Raw genomic sequence first — 25973 nt, 5'->3', positions numbered from 1 at the left:
TAGTCAACATGTGATGGTCTACTTGAATGACATTTTAGTTTATTCATCTCATATCAAATCACACATTTTACATGTATTTATGGTATTTCAAAGACTCAAGCTGTTCAGGAATGGGTACAATCCAGGTCTCTGAAGGTCTTCATCATTTCCTTGCGTTTGCCAAATACTACGGTAAATGTATTAACACATACCACTCACTATTTGGAAGCCATTTAGAGTTAAAAGAGCATTTCTCATCTGTATTGGTCCAGCCTGACCTAGAACATTCTTTTGTAGTCACTAAGGTTAGAATGCATAAAAGGCAAAGGGGTAATTAAAAAGAGTAGTAAAAAATGCAAATCCAAGTTCTGGCGATTGAGGTGTCACTTACAATACTGACGGCTCATCATGCCCCTATTCTATAAACTGGCTGACAGATGGTGGAACCACGACAGGAGGTTGATGCTTCAGAGTAGGGTTAAGCGAAACGGGTCAGCCATTTTCAGAAGTCGCCGACTTTTGACAAGGTCGGGTTTCATGAAACCCGACCCGACCCCTGTGTGGGGACGGCCATGAGGTCGGCGATCTTCTGAATCTGGTATCGGAATTCCGATACCGAGTTCCGATATGTTTGCAATATCGAAAATCGGTATCGGAATCCATATTTAAGTGTAAAAGAAAGAATTAAAATAAAAAATATTGCTATACTCACCCTCTGACGCGCCCTGGTACTAACCGGCAGTCTTCCTTCCTTAGAATCAGCGCTTGAAGGACCTTCGGTGATGTCGCGGCTTGTGATTGGTCGCGCGACGGCCCATGTGACCGCTCACGCGACCAATCACAAGCCGCGACGTCACTGAAGGTCCTTCAAGCGCTGATTCTTAGGAAGGAAGGCTGCCGGAAAGAAGCAGGGCGCGTCCGAGGGTGAGTATATACCTAATAAGAATATACTCACCCTCGGACGCGCCCTGCTTCTTTCCGGCAGCCTTCCTTCCTAAGAATCAGCGCTTGAAGGACCTTCGGTAATGTCGCGGATTGTGATTGGTTGCGTGAGCGGTCACATGGGCCGTCGCGCGACCAATCACAAACGGCGACGTCACCGAAGGTCCTTCAAGCGCTGATTCTAAGGAAGGAAGACTGCCGGTTAGTACCAGGGCGCGTCAGGGTGAGTATAGCAATATTTTTTATTTTAATTCTTTCTTTTACACTTAAATATGGACCCAGGGCCTGAAGGAGAGTTTCCTCTCCTTCAGACCCTGGGAACCATAGTAACCCATTGCAATGCATTGGGTTTCGGGTTTCAGCCGACCCCGACTTTTTTATAGGATCGGCCGATTTCACTCGACCCGAATTTTGAGAAAGTCGGGTTTCGTGAAACCCGACCCGATCCTATAAAAGTAAAGGTCGCTCAACCCTACTTCAGAGATTGGAGTGCGAGAGGTGTTGTCAGAGGGTACACAATCTCTCGCTCAAATTCTTCTGAGTGCCTTCTTTTCACAAACATTTTGCTGAGCCGAAATTCTGAAAACAACTACAATATAAGCAGTTGTGAATTTTTGGAAAGCAAATGGGCCTTCGAGGAATGACACCACTTCCTTGAAGGTGCAAAATATAAAAACTCTTGTCACGGACCACAAAAATATGACGTATCTGGAGTCAGTCAAAAGACTAAATTCTAGGCAAGCTAGATGGACTTTGTTCTTCTCTAGGTTTAATTTTGTAGTGACTTTTAGACCGGGTACAAAAAAAAAAAAAAAAAAGAGTGGCCTGGGAACCAGTGGCATTTTATAAGCAGGTGTTAAAAAACGGAAATCAAGGTCTGGAATTAATGTTTCCCTATAGTTTATTATTTTTTATTGTTTCTTAGGGTTTTTTTTTATTGGATAATGAATAGCATGCTTATAAGTTTCCTTCATTGCACAGGCCGCTACAACTGGAGGAGTTCCGGGGTGAATGCCGCTGTGGCAGATGTGAGCATGTTGTCACCCTGATGCTCGAGTTAGAGATCTGGAGGAGTAAAATGTAAAATATGCATATGAGGGCAATTGATAATCTAGAGAGGCGTATGGTGGATACTGAGCAAGCAATTAGTGGGGAAGATATGGAGGGTGGACAAGTGGGTCAGAACAAGCATGCCAGAAGATGGGTTAATGTAGGCCACTACCGTTTCTGTACACCCACAAGCAAAATCGCTATATTAGGTGATTATGCAGGGGCTCAAAATGGACAACCCAAGACTATAAGGATACTGTTCTCCCTAATATCTGGGAGAAAAGAAGAGCTGGTAGCAGAGAGATTAATGAAGGCTTGGTTAGACAATTTGTGGTTATAGTCTATTCTATAATTTGAAAGACAATATAATTTTTCGCCTTATCTAAATGATTTGCTGTTTCTCTGGTGAAGGGATAGGCATGAAGTGGAAAGGGAAAATACATTTATTGTGGGGGGCTGGTGATGATCCCGGGACCATGGTCCATGTAAGAAATAATGACAAAATAATTGGTAGATAAAGGTATGTTTAAAATATTACATTACAAGTTGAAGAGAAGAACCCCCGAACTAGTAGTCTCTAGAAAATTGACTGTGCCATGTGCATCGCTCGAGAGACGGAGGGAACATAGGGAGTTAAATTCAGGTCTTAAATCTTGGGTTCCTAGAATTCTGGTCCAACTTCTCATTGGAATACAGTCAGTATTCTGCAGATAAATTGCTTCTGAATGGAAAAGCGTCTGCTGATCTGGGGAGAGAATTCTAGCAAGAGTAGCAGATCATTTCAAATAGGGACGATGGCGAGAGGACACCAGAAGACAAAAGGGTAGATGAGTAAAAGAGGGGTCCAATATCATTGGAGAGTGAAGGAATGGACAGTGGTGGAAGTAAATCAGGAACTGAGGAGATCTATGTGTGAAGAAAATGTGACCATAATATTTCAGGAATTGGCATTTCTTAAAAGTAAATGTGGCAAAATGGATGGAACCATAATAGGTTTGTGGCGTAGGATTCTTATGGAACGCAGCTCAGTTCTTGCTCTGCCTCTATGCATCAATGATACCGTTTCAAGCGACTGGTGAAAATCTAATGTGGTGCTCATTGTCAAAAAGGTTTCCAGGTCTTTATGTTAGAGATTATATAAAGTTAAAAAATGTTAGAGATTATATAAAGGAGTATGTAATTGTCAGCGAAAAATGTAAATCAACAAGGTCTCTCCAGGGAGGGAGCATTCACCTCGCTCCTCTCCTCACTCATATAACATCTCCAGGAGAGGTAGCTGACAATAAAAACCTCCTCAGACTTTGCTTCTCCAACGTACACTTATGAATATTGGGGTTTGTATAGATCTGATTTTGATGGAACATACATTTTCAGCTTCAGGACTAATAGAGAAAGAAGATGCATATTTTTCCATAACTGTGTAAGTAATTTATATTTTTCCTTTCACCTATGACAGCACCACCTGAGAGATTTATATAGAATAACAATCCACCTTTGGGAAGGAGCATCATTTGTAGAATCTTTCTGTCAAAAGTTAGATCAGTCGTGGATTCCAGCCTGTAATGTCTACAGTATAGAAGGTTGAAGAAGAGGACAAAGTTATATATCTGGTCGATGGGTACCTCCGCCTTATCTACCCAAGAAGTTGCAATCTCTCGAGTGGAATGAGCTTTAGTGCCTTCTGTTATGGACACACTACTGGTCGAAAAAGCTGTACTGATGGCCTCACTAATCCACCTTGTTAAGGTACTCTTTGAGTCTTTAAGCCTTTTCCTATCCCCCTGAAAGGACACGAACAACGATAGGGTTTTCCTCCACACTTTAGCTTCTATACCTAAAATTAATGCTCTTCTGACATCTACTGTATGAAACTGTTCTGCTTGAGGTTTTTTTTTGTTGTACTAGAAAAAGAACGAAGAACAATCTCCTGAGTCCTATGGAATCTCTTAGCCACCTTTTTGGTGGGTAGACCTAGTCAAGTCTCGAGATTAGACCACTCTAGAGTGTATGGGGGATTTACCGATAAAGTCTGAATATCACTGACTCTACGAGCGGATGTCAGTGCTACAAGTATTATGATCTTAAGAGTGAGATTCCTTTTGGAGACTTACTGTAGGGGCTCAAAGGGGTTTTTAGTTAGCACTTCTAGAACTAGATTCAGATCCCAAGGTTGAATCTTTAGACTAGGGATCTGTCTATGACAGGATTTAATAAAGCAAATAATCCAACTATTGGCTGCTAGTTAACATCATCATTAAGCTGCAGAACAATGAAATAGAGATATCCCTGTGTCAGAAGCCAATCGACCGCCAACAAACCTTAAATGGGACAGTTTCCATAAAAAAAATAAAAAAAACTATTGTCTACAGCCAAGTCAACAGATACAATTGTATATGTTCCAACCCCATGGATAGAGATGAACGCCTTGGTCACCTCAGAAAGGACTTTTTGAATCAGGGCTACCATACTATAACAATTGAAAACCAGATCACAAGATCCACCAGAATATCGAGAAATCACCTGCTACATTACAAAGCTAAAGAAGAAAATAACCGGGTGCCTCTAGTAGTCACCTACAATCCAAATCTGGAGGTGCTAAGGGGAGCTGCACGGAAATTACAACCTTTACTGTAAAAAGATGCCCGATTACAATCCATTTTTCCCGACCCCCCACTACTGTATTTTAGGCAGCCCCCAAATCTAAGTATCATTGTCAAAAGCTCCCTGTCCTCTCCAACAGCTGCAGGTACCTTTCCTTGCAACCAGAAAAAATGTGAAACCTGTCCATTTATAATGACCACGGACAAGATAAAGACCCCAACTCACATCAGGACTACAAGATCCCAGGTACTTTCAGCAGCATCACTTCTAATGTGGTGTACCTAATTATTTGTACTAAGTGTCCAACCGGGGGTCTGTATGTGGGGGAGACAGGGCAGAAACTGAGAACAAGGATGAATTCTCATCGCCATACAGTAAGAGAAAAAAGAACGGATCTACCTGTGGCAATACATTTTTGTATGTCTGATCATAGCACCATGGACCTGAAATTACTTGTATTGAAAGGTAACTTCAAATCTCAGAGAGACAGTAGAATCTGGGAGTATAAATTTATGACAACCTTTGACACACTTAGTGCAGGAATGAATGTGTCGCATGGATTTATGTCTTTTTACATCAATTAAGGAATTTGCACATCAGACCTTATAGGGCAACATAACAGAACTAGACCCCAATCAGAGGACAATAAAACATTCACTCCTTATCTAGGAACTGTTCCAATATTTATGGACACAAGTGTTAATCACTCTCCCATAATGGCAGTTCTGTGCTGTGTTGTGTATAAATATATGATTCTTCAGATGTTGTATTAGTCTATGCCTGATGAAGAGGCCTGAGTAGTCTCGAAAGCTTGCAATTTGTTACCATTTTTTCAGTTAGCCATTAAAAGGTGTCAACTGCTGAGTATTCTCAATTCTAAATATTTTTCTATCTACTGGCTAACACGGTACAAAGATATATATCTTTCATGTATCTTAAAAACCTGGAAGTCAACATCAATGAATGGGAAGAGCTTGCCCTGGATCGTCCAGGTTGGCGGGGCAGAATCACCTCAGGAGCACGTGCAGCTGAAGATAGGAAAATCTTGGACGCAAAAAGAAAGTATGCTGTCCGTAAGGCACAAGCAGAATCTGGTGTACTGACCACATCTACTTCCTTGTGTCAAGTATGAGGGCGAACTTTCAGGGCCTGGATTGGCCTCATCAGCCACCTCCGGAACCATAACTTAATTCCCTTCTAATCCTGAAGTCATGGTCATCTTCGACTACAAAGGACGATTATATATATGTGTGTGTATCATATATACTCAAAAGTATAAGCCAAGATTTTCAGACCATTTTTTTTAGGCTGAAAGTGCCCCTCTCGGCTTATACTTGAGTCATTGTCCCAGGAGGTGGGCGGAGGAGCGGCAGCTGTCCATCACACTCACCTGCTCCCGGCGCGTCTCTGCACGTCCCTGCACGTCCCTGCTTCTCTGGCGCCCGCAGCTCTTCCTATGTTCAGTGGCCACGTGGTACAGCTCCTTAAAGTGATGAAAATGGATGCAACTCCACTCCCATAGGGGTGGAGCCACATATTCATTACTTTAATGAGCGGTACCAGTGACAGCTGAACACCGGAACAAGCTGTCGGTGCTGGAGAGACCATCAGAGAAGCAGGAACATGCAAACCAGGTCAGGAGGGTGAGTATAATGGGGGAGGATGAGCCGTGCGATATTCACCTGTCCCCGGTCAACTGCCGCGCGCTGCACAATCTTCCGCGTCCTCTGGCTGTGACGTTCAGGTCAGTGGGCGCGAGGAAGTGTTTAGTGCGCGGAAGTGGAACGGGGACAGGTGAATATCGCAAGTGTCGGTGTCCCCTTCTGCTTGCAGCAGCAGCATATGGGGCAAATGTTTCTATGGAGCAGCTTATGGGGCAATAAATCAACCTTTGTGCTGGATTATATGGGGCATATTTTTGTATGAAGCATCTTATGGGGCCCATCATGAACTTTATGGAGCATTATATGGGGCATATTTTTGTATGAAGCATCTTATGGGGCCCATCATGAACTGTATGGAGCATTATATGGGGCTCCTGATTCAATATGGATATTCAAAAACACTTAACCTACTGATGTCTCAATTAATTTTACTTTTATTGGTAGCCATTTTTATTTTTGAAATTTACCGGTAGCTGCTGCATTTCTCACCCTAGGCTTATACTCGAGTCATTAAGGTTTTCCATTTTTTGCGGCAAAATTAGGGGTCTCGGCTTATACTCGGGTCTGCTTATACTCGAGTATATACGGTATATTTTTTTAATAAATAGGTTTCCAAGAAATACAATATTTCTCACTTCCTAATGCAGTGAAGGGAGTAATAGATTTGATCACATTTACACTTACTTGGTTTTTGAAATTTCGATGATTTCTCCCTCATTTTCAGGTCATAAATAACATCGGGATTAGAATTGTAGAACACCTGACAAACAGTCTCCTTGTCTTCGTCATCCCAGTCTCTGATAACATCATACAGAAGCCTCATGGTGACCTTGGCGTTTGGTCTACTCTGTCTGTAATCAAAGTCTTCACTTATCAGCAGATCTTCATGGCACAGATGATTTAGAACCGGATGGACGTACATTATTCTTTTAATCAGATACTCTTTGTATTTCTCCAGAATTTGACTTCCAGCTGTAGAGATAAGAAATTCAAAAATCTCACCAGGATTGGGGCAAACCAGATCACGCCTTGAGGCTGCTCAAAGCCCCTTTTACCTTTTTTCATCCTCCGATTGACCTTTAGGGACATTAATTATGTAATTCCTGTATGTTACAATGAGATCACAGTTTAGGATTTTCTTACACTTTGCCTGTGAATGTTGTCAATATAGAGGAGGAATTATTATTTTTTTTTATCTGAATTTGACTTCTTCAAAAAATTTGAATTGCGGAGAATAAATTTGCTGTAAATCTGAAAATGGTGAAACCAAAAAAGACAACCCTTAAAATTTAACTTTTAATACTCAACGTTGTTAAGAACGATACATTTACAATTTTTTAGAAAAATAGACATAAAAGTAGCACCTCCCAGGCCCTTGAGATAGTGGAATGTTGTATGAATATCAGACAAGGGATTAAACACAGTGTGGTGTAGCAATACTGGCACTAAGGGGTCCTTTATACACGGATGGCCTACCTAGCAGTGGAGGCTGGCACCGTAAAATTCAATATGGCACCCCGCTCAACATATAGTCCCTTAAAGTCCCTGCATGCCCCTAACCCAACATGCACACAGTATACAGCTTGTTGTCCATGATGCCAATAGGCTGTGTCTCTGTAGAGGCCAGGGAGCCCGAGGCTAATATGGCTGTAGGTGGCGCCTCTGCTAATTAGCAAATACCTCCAGAACTAGATCACAGCTTCCTTAGTGTATAGTAAAGTGCATTTGTGCTCAAGATAGATCCATCGATATATAGTGTATTTTGTGCAAATGTATATAGGTCACCATTAAATACAATTTAAGGTGTTCTATGCAAGCAGTAAAGTTCTACATCAGGGATCATAGACAATTTAGAAAGCCAATTGAATTCAAAAACGATCACAATGGATCACTTAGCTGGTTGCAGTAACTTTTAGTATTGATGTCCCTTGTCCCTAAGCATTTCGCCCCCTCCTGTTATTGAGGCTCATCAGGGGACCAAAAGTAGGAGTATGCCATAATAGGACAAAAGAAAGAAATGGGCATGGGTGCCTCAATTTATTATGAGGCTACTGTAGTTACCTCTTCCGGTTTTCGGAGGAAAGAGGGGGAGGAAAAGATGGTGCCCATTAGCACGCAGATATTCGTATTGCAATATTTTGCAAGTAAAGTTACAAGTGAAACAAACCAGTATATGATTTAAACCTTAGATTTATCAAAGTAAAGCCTCTTTTCACCTATACAGTAATGTACACCCCCCAAAGTGTCTCTCCAGCATGTTATGTGCTGAGGGGTTAATCGGCCATGACAGGGTTGGGATTTTTGTGAGTGGTTTTAAGAGATGGGTTGGACAGCCACTCATCAGATCTCCCTCCCGAGGGTGTGGTTGGGGACGTTAAATGTCCAGCATTAACCCCTTTCCGACATTGGGCATAATAGTAAGCCCCAATCAGACTCCCTCCCTTTGATGTGGGCTCCGTCAGAGAACCCACATCTTTCCCAGCAATTGGTAGCTGTTTTGAACAGCTGACATGTGCCCGGAATAGCTGCGGGTGGAGTCGCTATCCACCTGAGGCTATTAACCCATTAAATGCTGCTGTCAATCGCTGACAGCGGCATTTAACTTGCTTCTGGCCATTGGGCCTAAAACTCACCCCCCCGGTGAGCCCCATCATGTGATTGCGGGTCACCGGTTCGTTGGCATGACAGCCAGAGGTCTCCTGGAGACCTCTATGGTTGTCAGTGCCAGGTTGCTGTGAGTGCCACCCGGTGGTCAGCGCTCATAGCAAGCAAATAATTCTGCTTTAGGCTACGTTCACACTAGCGTTCTGCTAGTGTGCGTCGCCTTAGCGTCGGGCGACGCACGCGTCATGCGCCCCTATGTTTAACATGGGGGACGCATGCGTTTTTGTGTGTTGCGTTTTGCAACACTTGCGTCTTTTTTGCCGCTAGCGTCGGACCAAGAAAACGCAGGAAGTTGCATTTTTCTTGCGTCCGATTTTCGGCAAAAAACGACGCACGCGTCGCAAAACGCAGCGTTTTTGCGTGCGTTTTGCCGCGTTTTTGTGTGCGTCGTGCGTTGCGTCGCCGACGCAGCGGCGCGCAACGCTAGTCTGAACGTAGCCTTACAGAGGCGATCTGATAATTCAAAATAAAACAAAGAAAAAAAATCACACACACATATTTGGTATTGCCGCATTCAGAATCGCCCGATCTATCAATAGAAAAAGGATTAACTTGATCGCTAAATGGTGTAGAGAGAAAAAAAGTCAAAATGCCAGAATTTACGTTTTTTTGGTCGCTGCGACACTGCATTAAAATGTAATAACAGGCAATCAAAAAATCATATCTGCACCAAAATGGTATCAATAAAAACGACAGTTCCGTACGCAAAAAATAAGCCCTCACCCGACCAGAGATCACAAAAACTGGAGACGCTGCATGTATCGGAAAATGGTGCAATTTTTTTATTTTTTTTTTTAACAATGTTTGGATTTTTTTTTCTCCATTTAGATAAAAGAAAAAGAACCTAGACATGTTTGGTGTCTATGAACTCGTAATGACTGGAGAATCATAATGGCAGGTAAGTTTTAGCATTTAGGGAACCTAGTAAAAAAGCCAAACAAAAAAACAGTGTGGAATTGAAGTTTTTTTGCAATTTCACCGCACTTGGAAATTTTTTCCTGCTTGCTAGTAAACCCAATGGTGTCTTTCAAAGGTACAACTCATTCCACAAAAAACAAGCCCTCACGTGGCCATATTGACAGAAAAATTTAAAAGTTATGGCCCTGAGAAGGGGAGCAAAAAAACGAAAATGCAAAACCGAAAAAAACTCGATTGAGTATCATGGGTGCTTGAGCGCCATGCACGAGTCCACCTCCCGCATGTTTTGCGGCTCTTACACAACCAATAAACATGGGGGAATTGCTTACCATACGCAGTAATTCCGCAGCCATATTTGCTACTTGCATTACTGTGACTGGCCGGCCGCATCATGTCATGGGGTCTTACAGAAGACCCGGTGATGTGATGCTTGGCCAACTCTCCACCCGCCCACCCCTCAGCACCTGAGAAGAGTTTTACCATCATGAGCTGGTGCCGAGAGGTGAGCATGGGGAGCAGTGAGCATTTATTTTGAATTTACAATATTCTTAATAGGGCAGCGCGTGGCCTTCACTTCTCCAGTGGAGACAGCGAGAAAACCAGAGACGTGAGAGCATCAAACGTTACATTCTCCGAAAGGGCTGCCCAAACCCTATTTCAGGATATTGTTAGTATAGTACAAAAAAAATTACCTGACAAGATTCCCTTTAACGTATTAAGTAAATAAAAGGACAAGGGTTCGCTTTCATTTTTGATAACCAGCAAAGGCAAAGCAGACAGATGTGAGTTGATGTTATCAGGCTATGAAGGTCCATGGTTATCTGGATCCTTTCAGACAAAAAATAACAGCCCTAAAAATAATGGCATAAATAAAATTGACTCATCGTCCCACAAAATACAAGCCACAAACTGGATTTTCTGTAAATAAACTTACAACTCTCACCATCGTCTTTGGCTCTGATGGTCGTTGCAGTCAGTCCCCAACGTCTGTGAATAGCGGTCACTTTACAGCGCCGGAAACAGAATCGAGAAGTGAGGATTACATTGGGGCTGCATTTTTTTAGGCTGCTGAGCCTGATAATCTAAGCCCGCAGTTGCCTGCTTTACCTTGGCTGGTTATCAAAAATAGGGGGGACCCAAAGTCATGTAAAAAAATTATTTATTAGGTTAAGGATATAAACACCTGCATAAACATACTTATATAACACATTTGCTTTTTGAACTTCGGATTTTCAGCATCTAATATTAGTCTATGGGTTAATTCCGCACAGAAGACGGAGCAATCCCACAAGAGAAATTGACATGATGTGGCTCAGAAACCTGCTCTGCAGGTGATTTTCCGCAGCACAAAAAAAAAAGTACAGTAGTCATGGGATTTCTATTTATCTCATGAACTGTGTTTGCATTCTACAGCGCGTTTTGGACGAAGTGAAAATATGCTGCTTCCAGAATGCTAGTATTACGGATTGTGGGCACGCAGCCCAATATTCCTTTTATTGGTATACTGCTGCTGTAATCTAAAAACAAAAGTCCTTTTCAGGGCTAAACATTTTCTTTTCCCCTTTAATACTGGAAAGTTTGCAGGCCGATATTATATACCTAATTGAATATGCACAAGGCACATGGTAAGGGACAGGGAAGTGGACATGCTGCTGATGGCGCACGCAGAGACCGAGGCAGAGGGCCAGGTTACAATGTGCCTGCCTGCTCTGGGAGCACAAGAAACACACTCATCCACGAGACACAGCTTCCGGTCCCACTTTGCAGGGGAGCGCGGGACACCACTATTGAAGTCAGAACAGTGCATACAGGTGGTTGGTTGATTGAATAGCACATGGTTCCAGTATGTTTCCCAGCATCACCCCGTATTCCACACGGTCCAGTCTCACTAGTCAAGAATCTGGACCTCATAATCCTCACCCAGATTCTTCTTCCTCCCACCATGGCAAGTCCGAGGAAACAAGTGATCCCACACTCAGACACTGAGGAGCTTGTACATTTCCATTTATTGATTCTGGCCTCTCGCCCTGCACATTTCAAGAGGTACATGAAGAGATCAAGTGTAGTGATAAGGGATGAGCGAAGCCGAACAGGAAAGTTTGAGGTCCCTACCAAACACCTAGTGTCAGTTACGGAATCTCATACATGGACTTTTTTCTGTAAGTCCAGTATCTTGTTTGGGTTCGCCAGTCTAATGAAGCATGTTCAAAGGCTCTTCCGGAGCCATCAGAGCCATGCCAAGTATTGGCATGGCTGTGACTGATTGATGCAGCACATGACTCCCCCTGTAAAAAGGCCAAATCATGAGTGCCGCCAACCATTATGCTCTCATTATTATAGGGATAGGATGCAGCTAGAGCGAGGGAAAGATTCTGACAGCGCACTCTGAAAACAAATGCTGTGTGTACTCTGCAACCCATCTCTATGGTAGTACTGTGCTACTACTGTGATAGAAACCGCTGTGTGTACTCTGCAACCTCCAGCAAGTGGGAGTACTGCCCTTTTAGCCAGTTTGTGTACTCTGCACCTATGTCTGTGGGAATACCGTCATAAAATCATAGAATGTTAGAGTTGGAAGAGACATAAAGGGTCAAAGTGTCTGACCCCTGCTCAATGCAGCACAAAATTGACTAAACCATCTCAGATGTCTGTCCAGCCTACTACTACTACTTACTTACTACTATCTAGTCTCTAGGCTTCACTTAATACATCCTAGATCAGTAATTGAATTTTTGCTGCAGCATCACACTGTTGACTCATTTGCAGTCTGTAATCTATTAGTATACCCAAGTCTTTTTCACACGCGCAGTTGCTTAGTTCTATTCCTCCAATTTTGTTTTTCTTGCCCAGGTGTAGAATCTTGCATTACTCTCTATTAAATATTCTTTTATTTGCTGATCATTGTTCAAGATTATCTAGATCTTTCTGAATCCTTCCTCTGTCTTCTTTAGTGTTAGTTATTCATCCTAGCTTTGCATCATCTTTTGGTACCCCACTTGAAACATTTTCGAATTCGATGTGCAACCATTTACTACCACTCTGAGTACAATCACTAAGCCAGTTATGAATCCATCTAACTATTGCCTAGTCAATCCCATACTTGGTCATTGATTCAATAAGGATAATATGAGATATTTTATCATATGCTTTGCTGAGGTTCAGATGCACTTTTATGATCCCCATAATTAGGGGGAAAATGGAGGTGCATCATATAAACTGAACATTGTTTTTAGCGATGCTGCAGGCCCAGAGCTGGGGGTGTTGCGGTTGGTGGTGTGGCAGTCCTGCGGTGAGCGCTGGTGGTACGGCGGCAAGAGGTGGTCGTACGGTGGTGAGCAGAAGCGGCATATAGCGGCCGCCATTCTTCCAGGGTCTGGCTTCTCAGTCGGCGCAGGCGCAGATGGAGGAAAGCAGAGATCTCCATCAGCGCCTGCCTCTACGCGATGTCTCAAACAAAAAGGCCGCGGATGTGGCGCAGATGGAGATTTCGGCCCACCCTCTATGATGTCACCGCTGGTGAATGATGCTGCGCTCACAGCACCTCATTCACCCTTGGCTTTCAGCCTGGATGGTCACATCTTGGCAAAGACCAGGTTGAAAACTGTTTCTCCCCTAGACATGGATTAGGGCGTGGGACAGAATGACAGCCATGTTGGCAATGGCATGTCAAAACCAGGGATTCAAGCTTCAGGAGGCTAATTTGCATATTCCAGGTGCCTTCTGGGAGAAGCGAAGTCTCCCTAAGCTAGAAGATCGTTGGGTACAGCCGGGACCAGCTGCTTCGAAAGCATCACCAAACCGCGCGCCTTACGGAGCGTGAATTTTTGCCTGTAGGACATTATTGCAAGAGAGCTTGGCTGAGTAGATTACACAAGAAGGAAAACACACAGCAAGTCAGCAGGATCTAGGAGCAACATGGCAGATGTGACAACCTACATGGTGAGCTGCAGCATGTGCTACATGTTCACAGATCGACCAGAAGAAGAATCCAATTTCACCTGTCAGAAGTGTAGACTAGTGGCCCTTTTAGAAGAAAAGGTGCGGGGTCTGGAAGAAAGAATAGCAACTTTGAAACTCATCAAAGAGAATGAAGACTTTCTAGACAGAACAGAAGCATCTCTACTGGTCACAGAAGGTGCAAAAAGTGTCAGAGAACCTCCAAAAGCAGATGAGTGGAAGCATGTGACCAAAAGAAGCAAGAAGACCATGGAGAAATCACCAACCACACAACTGAAGAACCGATATCAAATCTTTGTAGAGGATGAAGATGGCACACCTAAGGATGAAGCAATACCAGCAAGCAAAAAAGAAAAGGGCACACAGCAACAAGTGACAGCAAAAAGTACAGCCAAGAAGCAACGAAGAGTGGTGGTGGTGGGAGACTCACTACTGAGAGGCACAGAAGCAGCCATCTGCAGACCGGACATAACTGCAAGAGAAGTATGCTGCCTTCCAGGTGCGATGATCAAGGATGTGACCGATAGGATACCAAAGCTCTTCAGCTCCAAGGACGTCCACCCATTTCTTCTGATACATGTTGGCACCAATGACACGGCAAGGAAGGACCTACCGACAATCTGCAAGGACTTTGAAGAGTTGGGGAAGAAAGTAAAGGAACTGGATGCACAGGTAGTTTTTTCTTCTATCCTTCCAGTAGACGGGCATGGCACCAGGAGATGGAACAGGATCCTTGATGCAAACAACTGGCTAAGACGATGGTGCAGACAACAAGGATTTGGATTCCTGGACCACGGTGTGAATTACTGGTATGATGGACTCCTCGCCAGAGACGGACTACACCTCAACAAACCTGGGAAACACACATTCGCCAGAAGACTCGCTACACTCATCAGGAGGGCGTTAAACTAGAAGAAGAGGGGACGGGAAGAAAAACATTAGACTCGAACAAAGACGACCCAGGAAAACATACTCAGAAGGGAAGTAAGAACATTTCTAAAACAATCCACAGTGAGGAGATTGGAACAAAACAAAATCCTCTGAACTGCATGCTCGCAAACGCCAGAAGCCTGACAAACAAGATGGAAGAACTAGAAGCAGAAATATCTACAGGTAACTTTGACATAGTGGGAATAACCGAGACATGGTTAGATGAAAGCTATGACTGGGCAGTTAACTTACAGGGTTACAGTCTGTTTAGAAAGGATCGTAAAAATCGGAGAGGAGGAGGGGTTTGTCTCTATGTAAAGTCTTGTCTAAAGTCCACTTTAAGGGAGGATATTAGCGAAGGGAATGAGGATGTCGAGTCCATATGGGTTGAAATTCATGGAGGAAAAAATGGTAACAAAATTCTCATTGGGGTCTGTTACAAACCCCCAAATATAACAGAAACCATGGAAAGTCTACTTCTAAAGCAGATAGATGAAGCTGCAACCCATAATGAGGTCCTGGTTATGGGGGACTTTAACTACCCGGATATTAACTGGGAAACAGAAACCTGTGAAACCCATAAAGGCAACAGGTTTCTGCTAATAACCAAGAAAAATTATCTTTCACAATTGGTGCAGAATCCAACCAGAGGAGCAGCACTTTTAGACCTAATACTATCTAATAGACCTGACAGAATAACAAATCTGCAGGTGGTTGGGCATTTAGGAAATAGCGACCACAATATTGTGCAGTTTCACCTGTCTTTCACTAGGGGGACTTGTCAGGGAGTCACAAAAACATTGAACTTTAGGAAGGCAAAGTTTGAACAGCTTAGAGATGCCCTTAATCTGGTAGACTGGGACAATATCCTCAGAAATGAGAATACAGATAATAAATGGGAAATGTTTAAGAACATCCTAAATAGGCAGTGTAAGCGGTTTACACCTTGTGGGAATAAAAGGACTAGAAATAGGAAAAACCCAATGTGGCTAAACAAAGAAGTAAGGCAGGCAATTAACAGTAAAAAGAAAGCATTTGCACTACTAAAGCAGGATGGCACCATTGAAGCTCTAAAAAACTATAGGGAGAAAAATACTTTATCTAAAAAACTAATTAAAGCTGCCAAAAAGGAAACAGAGAAGCACATTGCTAAGGAGAGTAAAACTAATCCCAAACTGTTCTTCAACTATATCAATAGTAAAAGAATAAAAACTGAAAATGTAGGCCCCTTAAAAAATAGTGAGGAAAGAATGGTTGTAGATGACGAGGAAAAAGCTAACATATTAAACACCTTCTTCTCCACGGTAATCACGGTGGAAAATGAAATGCTAGGTGAAATCCCAAGAAACAATGAAAACCCTATATTAAGGGTCACCAATCTAACCCAAGAAGAGGTGCGAAACCGGCTAAATAAGATTAAAATAGATAAATCTCCGGGTCCGGATGGCATACACCCACGAGTACTAAGAGAACTAAGTAATGTAATAGATAAACCATTATTTCTTATTTTTAGTGACTCTATAGCGACAGGGTCTGTTCCGCAGGATTGGCGCATAGCAAATGTGGTGCCAATATTCAAAAAGGGCTCTAAAAGTGAACCTGGAAATTATAGGCCAGTAAGTCTAACCTCTATTGTTGGTAAAATATTTGAAGGGTTTCTGAGGGATGTTATTCTGGATTATCTCAATGAGAATAACTGTTTAACTCCATATCAGCATGGGTTTATGAGAAATCGCTCCTGTCAAACCAATCTAATCAGTTTTTATGAAGAGGTAAGCTATAGGCTGGACCACGGTGAGTCATTGGACGTGGTATATCTCGATTTTTCCAAAGCGTTTGATACCGTGCCGCACAAGAGGTTGGTACACAAAATGCGAATGCTTGGTCTGGGGGAAAATGTGTGTAAATGAGTTAGTAACTGGCTTAGTGATAGAAAGCAGAGGGTGGTTATAAATGGTATAGTCTCTAACTGGGTCGCTGTGACCAGTGGGGTACCGCAGGGGTCGGTATTGGGACCTGTTCTCTTCAACATATTCATTAATGATCTGGTAGAAGGTTTACACAGTAAAATATCGATATTTGCAGATGATACAAAACTATGTAAAGCAGTTAATACAAGAGAAGATAGTATTCTGCTACAGATGGATCTGGATAAGTTGGAAACTTGGGCTGAAAGGTGGCAGATGAGGTTTAACAATGATAAATGTAAGGTTATACACATGGGAAGAAGGAATCAATATCACCATTACACACTGAACGGGAAACCACTGGGTAAATCTGACAGGGAGAAGGACTTGGGGATCCTAGTTAATGATAAACTTACCTGGAGCAGCCAGTGCCAGGCAGCAGCTGCCAAGGCAAACAGGATCATGGGGTGCATTAAAAGAGGTCTGGATACACATGATGAGAGCATTATACTGCCTCTGTACAAATCCCTAGTTAGACCGCACATGGAGTACTGTGTCCAGTTTTGGGCACCGGTGCTCAGGAAGGATATAATGGAACTAGAGAGAGTACAAAGGAGGGCAACAAAATTAATAAAGGGGATGGGAGAACTACAATACCCAGATAGATTAGCGAAATTAGGATTATTTAGTCTAGAAAAAAGACGACTGAGGGGCAATCTAATAACCATGTATAAGTGTATAAGGGGACAATACAAATATCTCGCTGAGGATCTGTTTATACCAAGGAAGGTGACGGGCACAAGGGGGCATTCTTTGCGTCTGGAGGAGAGAAGGTTTTTCCACCAACATAGAAGAGGATTCTTTACTGTTAGGGCAGTGAGAATCTGGAATTGCTTGCCTGAGGAGGTGGTGATGGCGAACTCAGTCGAGGGGTTCAAGAGAGGCCTGGATGTCTTCCTGGAGCAGAACAATATTGTATCATACAATTATTAGGTTCTGTAGAAGGACGTAGATCTGGGTATTTATTATAATGGAATATAGGCTGAACTGGATGGACAAATGTCTTTTTTCGGCCTTACTAACTATGTTACTATGTTACTATGTTACTATGTTGTTTTTTATTTCACCTATATTACAGGAGATCGTCATAAGTGTGGTTTAATTGAGAATATTAAAGAAGTCTGTGTCATTTTATCAATTAAATTACTTTATTCTGGCTGTTTCTTTATTTACAATACAACTATAGGATTAGTAATGGAGAGATGTCTTATAGACACCTCTCCATTACTAAGCCGTGAGCTTGATGTCACCTGAAAATACAAAAGTGACATCAACCCCACAAATATGAACCCCACTTGCCACCGCTACAGGCAAGTGAGTTTTTCAATTATTAAGTTATATCGCAAGCAGAAGTGGGGAATATCCCCATCATCCGCTCCTGCTGTCACTGTTATTAGCGGCAGCAGGTGTAGGTTGATGGAAGTAATAGTAATAGTTCAAAAAGCCCCCACCTGCTGGAATTGTTGTGACTTGAATATGGATCTCATCATTCTCCTCTGCTCTTGCTGTTCACCGGCAGAGCAGGGGAGAATGATGACAGCCGTCTTCAGCACCAGAAGCTGGGGAACAACGTTTTGCCACCCATGCGGACAGTAAAAAACAGACATGTCTGTCTATGTGTGGGGCACACGGTCCGGGGAAACACATTGACATGTACACAGACCAATTCATTTGAATGGATCTACGTGTGACAATTTCTCCTGTACGTGTGAAAACTGTCACAACAAGTACTGGAGACAGGAATGTCTGAAAGAGGCCAAAAGCTGAGGAGGGAGAGAAGAGTGATTCTCCTCCTCCTCCGCTGCAGGGATGGATAGTCATTGGTGGAGGGAAGTGTTGCTGAGCTGCCTCTACCAATCACATGTCTGTCCCTGCACACTATTGAATGTTGCAACTACGGTACTCACAAGTCCGAGATCCTTTTAGGAAAGGGGAGCAAACAACCCCCATCATCCTTCAGATAATACTGCATCAAAGGGTATATTTCAGAATACATCCATGTATACAGACAGTGGGTGTATTCCTGAGGATGAGGGGGTGGTAGTGACAATATACGGTACTTCAGGCAATGCACTGTAAAAGTCACAGATCCCCCATAACAGAGTGTCATCCACAGATAATATTTTTGTATTTTTATTAAAGGTTTTTGCACACTATTTGGCTCAAAATATTTTTTTTTCTTATTTTCCTCTCTAAAATCTAGGTGCGTCTTATAATCAGGTGTGTCTTATAAAGCGAAAAATATGGTACTATGTCTGCTGCATTTCACTGATCCACCAAGTCAGTGATTCCATCACAGAAGGAAATTAGATTAGTCTGGCATGAATTGTTTGCCACAAACCCATGCTGGCTCTGGTTAATTCCAACAAAAAGGAAAAAACGAGAGACTATTTGTCCAGAAATAGTAACATGCAGGCTCTGGTTAATTACTGTATTCTTATCCAAGCACTTACATACATGCTGTTTAATAATTTGTTCACAGATCTTTCTGGGTATAGATGTAAGGCTCACCAGCCTGCAATTTCCTGGCTCCATATTCTTTCCTTTTTTGAAGATAGGGACAACATTTACCCTTCTCCAATCTTCTGGGAAGTCTCCAGTTCTCCAGGATTTTTCAAAGATTTTGGCTAGTGGTTCTGCAATTTTCTCTGCTAACTCTTTCAGTACGCTAGAATATAATTAATCTGGACCAGGAAATTTAACTTCATTTAAATTAGCTAAGTGTTACCTCGCAATCTCTCGGTTTATGGATAGTGTGGATTATTTTGTTCCTTTGATGGCACTGTGAAGATCAGTTGATGTTACAACTGCTTTCGTAGAGATCACAGACACAAAATAAGAATTTAAAAGTTTGTCCTTCTAAACAATTTTTGACCACTTCACCCATTTCATCCTGTAAAAATCCTAGAGCACATTTAATTTTTCTCTTGCTTTTGACATACCCCCCAAAATTATTTTTACTGCTTTTGGTCTCCCTTGCAAGCCTCACTTCATCACTGGTTTTAGCTCTTCTAACACTTGCCCTGCATTCCCTGCAGACAGCATAAAATTCTTCTTTAGATATGCCCTCTCTTATACATTTATTTTTTCCGTTTTAACAAGTGATTTAAGTTCTGTGTTTATCCATCCTGGTGTCTTTAAAGGTTTCCAATGCTTCCTTCTTCTGTGGATTATTACCAATTGTGCAGTCATAATTTCATTTAGCAAGATGTCCCATCCTCCTTGGACACTTCTGTCCAACATCCAACCATTGAACCTTTCCTACCCTTTTTTTTTTGAATCCATTAAAATCTGCCTTTCTGAAGTCCAACCTTAAAGTTTGAGTCCTTGCTGGTCTTCCTCCTCTTGTAATCCAAAATTTGAGGATAGCATGATTGCTGCCTCCTAAATTCCCAGCCATCTTTACTTCCTCAACCATTTCCTCCCTGTTGGTAAGAAATAGGTCCAAGATTGCAGATCCTCTTGTTCTCTCTTCTACCTTTTGACAGATAAAGTTGTCAGTAAAAGAAGATCAGAATATTCTGAACCCATTACTTTTGCCTGAGACAGATTTCCAACAAATATCTGGATAGTTAAAATCTCCCATGATCACTTTGTCATACGTTTTTGAGAACAGAGACATCTGATGTAAAAAGAGTTCATCCATATCTTCAGTCTGCCCAGATGTCCTATAGTAAACATCTACAATAGAAGTCCTTTAATTCGAATTTGCAGTGTGTAGTCTGTACCCTTACCTATGGGAGTACTGTCATTTTAAGTTGCTGTGTGTTTTCTAGTAGTCTGTGAAATAAATAATTGGCATCAGCCACCTCGTCACAATTTCTAGGCCCAAAACATAATTTTTCTGTACTGGTGTGTGTTTTTTCATAGTCTGAACAGTAAATAATTGACATCAGCCGTCTAGTTGCCATTTCTATGCCAAATAAATAATTTTTCATGACCGCCGTGTGTTTTCTAGTAATGTTGTAAATACTGTGCACTCTGCACTCTTATCTGTGTGAGTACTGTCCTTTAAGCCGCTGTGTGTACTCTGCACCCTCCGCCTATGGGTATAATGTCCTTTTAAGCCTCTGTCCATTACAAATCCTATAGTTACATGGTAAATAAAAACACAGCACGAATAAAGTATTTTATTGTAAATAAAACAAAACTCAGTTTTACTTTTTTATTTAAAAATAACAAAACACAGTTATACACAACAAATGCCTAAGGCCATGTTCACACAGTGCGTTTTTTTCTGCGGAACCGCAGCGTTTTTGCCGCTGCGGTTCCGCAGCTGTTTTCCATGCAGGGTACAGTACACTGTACCCTATGGAAAACAGGAACCACTGTGCACATGATGCGGGAATCGGGAAAAAAAGCCGCGCTGAATAGCCGCGGTAAAAAAGAAGTACCATGTCACTTCTTTTTTCGGAGCCGCAGCGGTTCTGCACCCATAGACCTCCATTGTGAGGTCAAACCCGCAGTAAAACCCGCAGATCAAAAATATATCTGCGGGTTTTATTGCGGTTTGTGGTGCCGAACCGCTGCAGCAGGAAGTGCGGGGAAGCGGGCGGAAGTGCGTGGGCGGAGTGTGGCTGCCCCGATCCCACCCCCCCATGCTCCGATGCCCCCTCCCCGTACTCCGATGCCCCCCCCGTGCCCTAATCTCCCCCCCTTATACTTACCCGGCCTCCCGGTGTCCGTCCGGCCGTCTTCTCCCTGGGCGCCGCCATCTTGCAAAATGGCGGGCGCATACGCAGTGCGCCCGCCGAATCTGCCGGCCGGCAGATTCGTTCCAAAGTGCATTTTGATCACTGAGATATAACCTATCTCAGTGATCAAAATAAAAAAAATAGTAAATGACACCCCCCCCCCCCTTTGTCACCCCCATAGGTAGGGGCAATAAAAAAATTAAGAATTTTTTTTTTTTTTCCACTAAGGTTAGAATAGGGTTAGGGGTAGGGGTAGGGGTAGGGTTAGGGGTAGGGTTAGGGCTAGGGGTAGGGTTAGGGGTAGGGTTACGGGGAGGGTTTAGGGGTAGGGTTAGGGTATTTTCAGCCATTTTAACCCTAAAAAAAACTTCCTAGAAAACACACAGACTCTGCATAGAAAACTGCATAAAAAAAAGGATCAAAAAACGCATCAAAAAACGCACCAAAAAAGCACAAAAAAAGGACCAAAAAAAGGACCTGCGTTTTCTGCCAAGAGCTGCGGTTTCAGTCCTGAAAAAAAAAGGATGGAAATCAGGAACGTGTGAACATACCCTAATTCCACCGAAGCCCTCGTTCTCCTGTAATAAAAGTAAAATAAAAAAACAACAATATACCATACCTGTCCGTCGTTCTGTCCCACACCGTAATCAATGTCTGGGGAATAATTAGTTTTCAACGTGGACGGTGCCAAGATGCGACCATCCAAGCTGAGAACCACTGGTGAATGAGCTGCTGCGAGCGCAGCGTCAGTGACCGGGGGTGACATCATAGAGGTTACCTCCGGTCACTGAGGCTCTGTCCCAACCAGGCGAGCTGCCATGACTACGTTGCGATCCCCGCCAGCAACGTGAGAGCTCACCGGATCTCACCGCAGCTCATCCCAGCTGAGAACGGAGCCTCAGTGACCGGAGGTAACCTCCATGATGTCACCCCCGGTGATAATTTTTTTTTTTTTTTTTTACTTTTTTCTAACTTTTTTACTTTGTCCCACTATGGGACAATCATTTGCAGGCTGATCCCTTCTATAGCATATAGAAGAAGCAGCATCTGCATGCTATAGAAACTGTCAGCTCTTCACTGACAGGGAGACTTGAGGATCATGAACTGTGCATGATCAGCAAGTTTCCTAGCTCTGGTGACCCCGATGTCATCATGACGACATTGGGTCACCATGGCAATGATTGGCATCCCACATCACACTGCGGGGTCTCCGATCCACAGGATTTTGGGGGTTTAAGTGCTGGGTGTCAGCTGTCAGAATCCGCTGACACCCGGCGGCGATCACCTACGCACCCCCTGTGTGCGCAGGCTATCGCAATGACCTAATATTCCCTCCATGGTCAAATAGTCCCAGGTCACATGGACGGAATATTATGTCCAATGTCAAAAAGGGGTTAAGGTTATAAGCATTCAAAGTTTGAAAGTTGCTAATTTTTCAACATTTTCAGCAAATTTCAGATATTATCACAAAAAAAATCTTATCTACCTAAATTTACTGCAAACATAATGTACAATGTGTCACAAAAAAATCTACTCGGAATCACTGGGATAAGTAGAAACTCCAGAGATGTTACCACATAAGTTGACACTGGTAAGATGTGAAAATTCGGGCTTGGTCATTAACCCCTTTCTGCCATCGGACGTACTATTCCGTCCATGTGGGGTGGGCCCTAATTCCCAAGGACGGAATAGTACATCCAGCGCGATCGGCCGCGCTCACGGTGCAGCTGACATCCGGCACTATGTGCCAGGAGCGGTCACGGACCGCTCCTGGCACATTAACCCCCGGCACACCGCGATCAAACATGATCGCGATGTGCCGGCGGTGCAGGGAAGCATCGCGCAGGGAGGGGGCTCCCTGCGGGCTTCCCTGAGCCCCCCGCAGCAACGCGATGTGATCGCGTTGCTGCGAGGGTCTCCTCACCTCCTTCCTCGCTGCAGGCCCCGGATCCAAGATGGCCGTGGCATCCGGGTCCTGCAGGGAGGGAGGTGGCTTCACAGAGCCTGCTCAGAGCAGGCACTATGAAGCCTGCAGTGCTGCATGTCAGATCGGTGATCTGACAGAGTGTTGTGCAAACTGTCAGATCACTGATCTGTGATGTCCCCAAGTGGGACAAAGAAAAAAGTAAAAAAACATTTCCACACGTGTAAAAAAAATTAAAAAAAAAAATCCTAAATAATGAAAAAAAAAATATTATTCCCATAAATTAATTTCTTTATCTAAATAATAAAAAAAAAACAATAAAAGTACATATATTTAGTATCGCCACGTCCATAACGACCCCACCTATAAAACTGTCTTACTAGTTAACCCCTTCAGTAAACACCGTAAGAAAAAAAAAAAAACGATGCAAGAAACAATGCTTTATTATCATACCGCCGAACAAAAAGTGGAATAACACGCGATCAAAAAGACAGATATAAATAACCATGGTACCGCTGAAAGCGTCATCTTGTCCCGCAAAAAACGAGCCACCATACAGCATCATCAGCAAAAAAATTAAAAAGTTATAGTCCTCAGAATAAAGCGATGCAAAAATAATTATTTTTTCTATAAAATAGTTTTTATCGTATAAAAGCGCCAAAACATAAAAAAATGATATAAATGAGGTATCGCTGTAATCGTACTGACCCAACATATAAAACTGCTTTATCAATTTTACCAAACGCGGAAAGGTATAAATGCCTCCCCCAAAAGAAATTCATGAATAGCTGGTTTTTGGTCATTCTGCCTCACAAAAATCGGAATAAAAAGCGATCAAAAAATGTCACGTGCCCGAAAATGTTACTAATAAAAACGTCAACTTGTCCCGCAAAAAACAAGACCTCACATGACTCTGTGGACCAAAATATGGTAAAATTATAGCTCTCAAAATGTGGTAATGCAAAAAATATTTTTTGCAATAAAAAGGGTCTTTCAGTGTGTGACGGCTGCCAATCATAAAAATCCGCTAAAAAACCTGCTATAAAATTAAATCAAACCCCCCTTCATCACCCCCTTAGTTAGGGAAAAATTAAAAAATTTAAAAAATGTATTTATTTCCATTCTCCCGTTAGGGTTAGGGCTAGGGTTAGGGCTAGGGTTAGGGCTAGGGTTAAGGCTACAGTTAGGGTGTGGATTACGGTTGGGAATAGGGTTGCGATTAGGGTTAGGGGTGTGTCTGGGTTAGAGGTGTGGTTAGGGTTACCGTTGGGATTAGGGTTAGGGGTGTGTTTGGATTAGGGTTTCAGTCATAATTGGGGGGTTTCCACTGTTTAGGCACATCAGGGGCTCCAAACGCGACATGGCGTCCTATCTCAATTCTAGCCAATTCTTTGTTGAAAAAGTAAAACAGTGCTCCTTCCCTTCCGAGCTCTCCCGTGTGCCCAAACAGGGGTTTACCCCAACATATGGGGTATCAGCGTACTCAGGACAAATTGGACAACAACTTTTGGGATCCAATTTCTCCTGTTACCCTTGGGAAAATACAAAACTGGGGGCTAAAAAATAATTTTTGTGGGAAAAAAAAGGATTTTTTATTTTCACGGCTCTGCGTTATAAACTGTAGTGAAACACTTGGGGGTTCAGAGTTCTCACAACATATCTAGATAAGTTCCTTGGGGGGTCTAGTTTCCAATATGGGGTCACTTGTGGGGGGTTTCTACTGTTTAGGTACATATGGGGCTCTGCAAACGCAATGTGACGCCTGCAGACCAATCCATCTAAGTCTGCATTCCAAATGATGCTCCTTCCCTTCCGAGCTCTGCCATGCGCTCAAACGGTGGTTCCCCCCCCCCCACATATCGGGTATCAGCGTATTCAGGACAAATTGACAACAATATTTAGGGTCCAATTTCTCGTGTTACCCTTGGAAAAATACAAAACTGGGGGCTAAAAATTAATTTTTGTGTAAAGAAAAATATTTTTTATTTGCACGGCTCTGCATTATAAACTTCTGTGAAGCCCTTGGTGGGAAAATTTTTATTTTTTATTTTCATGGCTCTGCGTTATAAACTGTAGTGAAACACTTGGGGGTGGGGGGTCAAAGCTCTCACTTCACATCTAGATGAGTTCCTTATGGGGTCTACTTTCCAAAATGGTGTCACTTGTGGGGGGTTTCTACTGTTTAGGTACATTAGGGGCTCTGCAAACGCAATGTGACGCCTGCAGACCAATCCATCTAAGTCTGCATTTCTAATGGCGCTCCTTCCCTTCCGAGCCCTCCCATGTGCCCAAACGGTGGTTCCCCCCACATATGGGGTATCAGCGCACTCAGGACACATTGGACAACAACTTTTGGGGTCCAATTTCTCCTGTTACCCTCGGGAAAATACAAAACTGGGGGCTAAAAAATAATTTTTGTGGGAAAAAATTTTTGTTTTATTTTTACAGCTCTGCATTATAAACTTCTGTGAAGCCCTTGGTGGGTCAAAGTGCTCACCACACATCTAGATAAGTTCCTTAGGGGGTCTACTTTCCAAAATGGGGTCACTTGTGCGGGGTTTCAATGTTTAGGCACATCAGTGGCTCTCCAAACGCAGCATGGCGTCCCATCTCAATTCCTGTCAATTTTGCATTGAAAAGTCAAACGGCGCTCCTTCCCTTCCGAGCTCTCCCATGCGCCCAA

At 42.9% G+C, this 25973-nt stretch overlaps 1 protein-coding gene across 1 annotated transcript in view; it reads right to left on the bottom strand.

The window, feature by feature from the left end:
• LOC138677401 (uncharacterized) overlaps window positions 1-25973 on the bottom strand; it is a 174224-nt gene that overhangs the window by 74786 nt on the left and 73465 nt on the right. The window contains exon 10 of the mRNA XM_069767496.1: window positions 6921-7208. Within this exon, the coding sequence (XP_069623597.1) occupies window positions 6921-7208 (288 nt within the window). The remainder of the gene's footprint in view (window positions 1-6920; window positions 7209-25973) is intronic.

The sequence above is a fragment of the Ranitomeya imitator genome, chromosome 4, assembly GCF_032444005.1.
Source record: "Ranitomeya imitator isolate aRanImi1 chromosome 4, aRanImi1.pri, whole genome shotgun sequence".
Lineage (NCBI taxonomy): Eukaryota > Metazoa > Chordata > Amphibia > Anura > Dendrobatidae > Ranitomeya > Ranitomeya imitator.
Note: the sequence above shows the minus strand (reverse complement) of the source record. Positions and strands in the feature narration are given on the sequence as shown.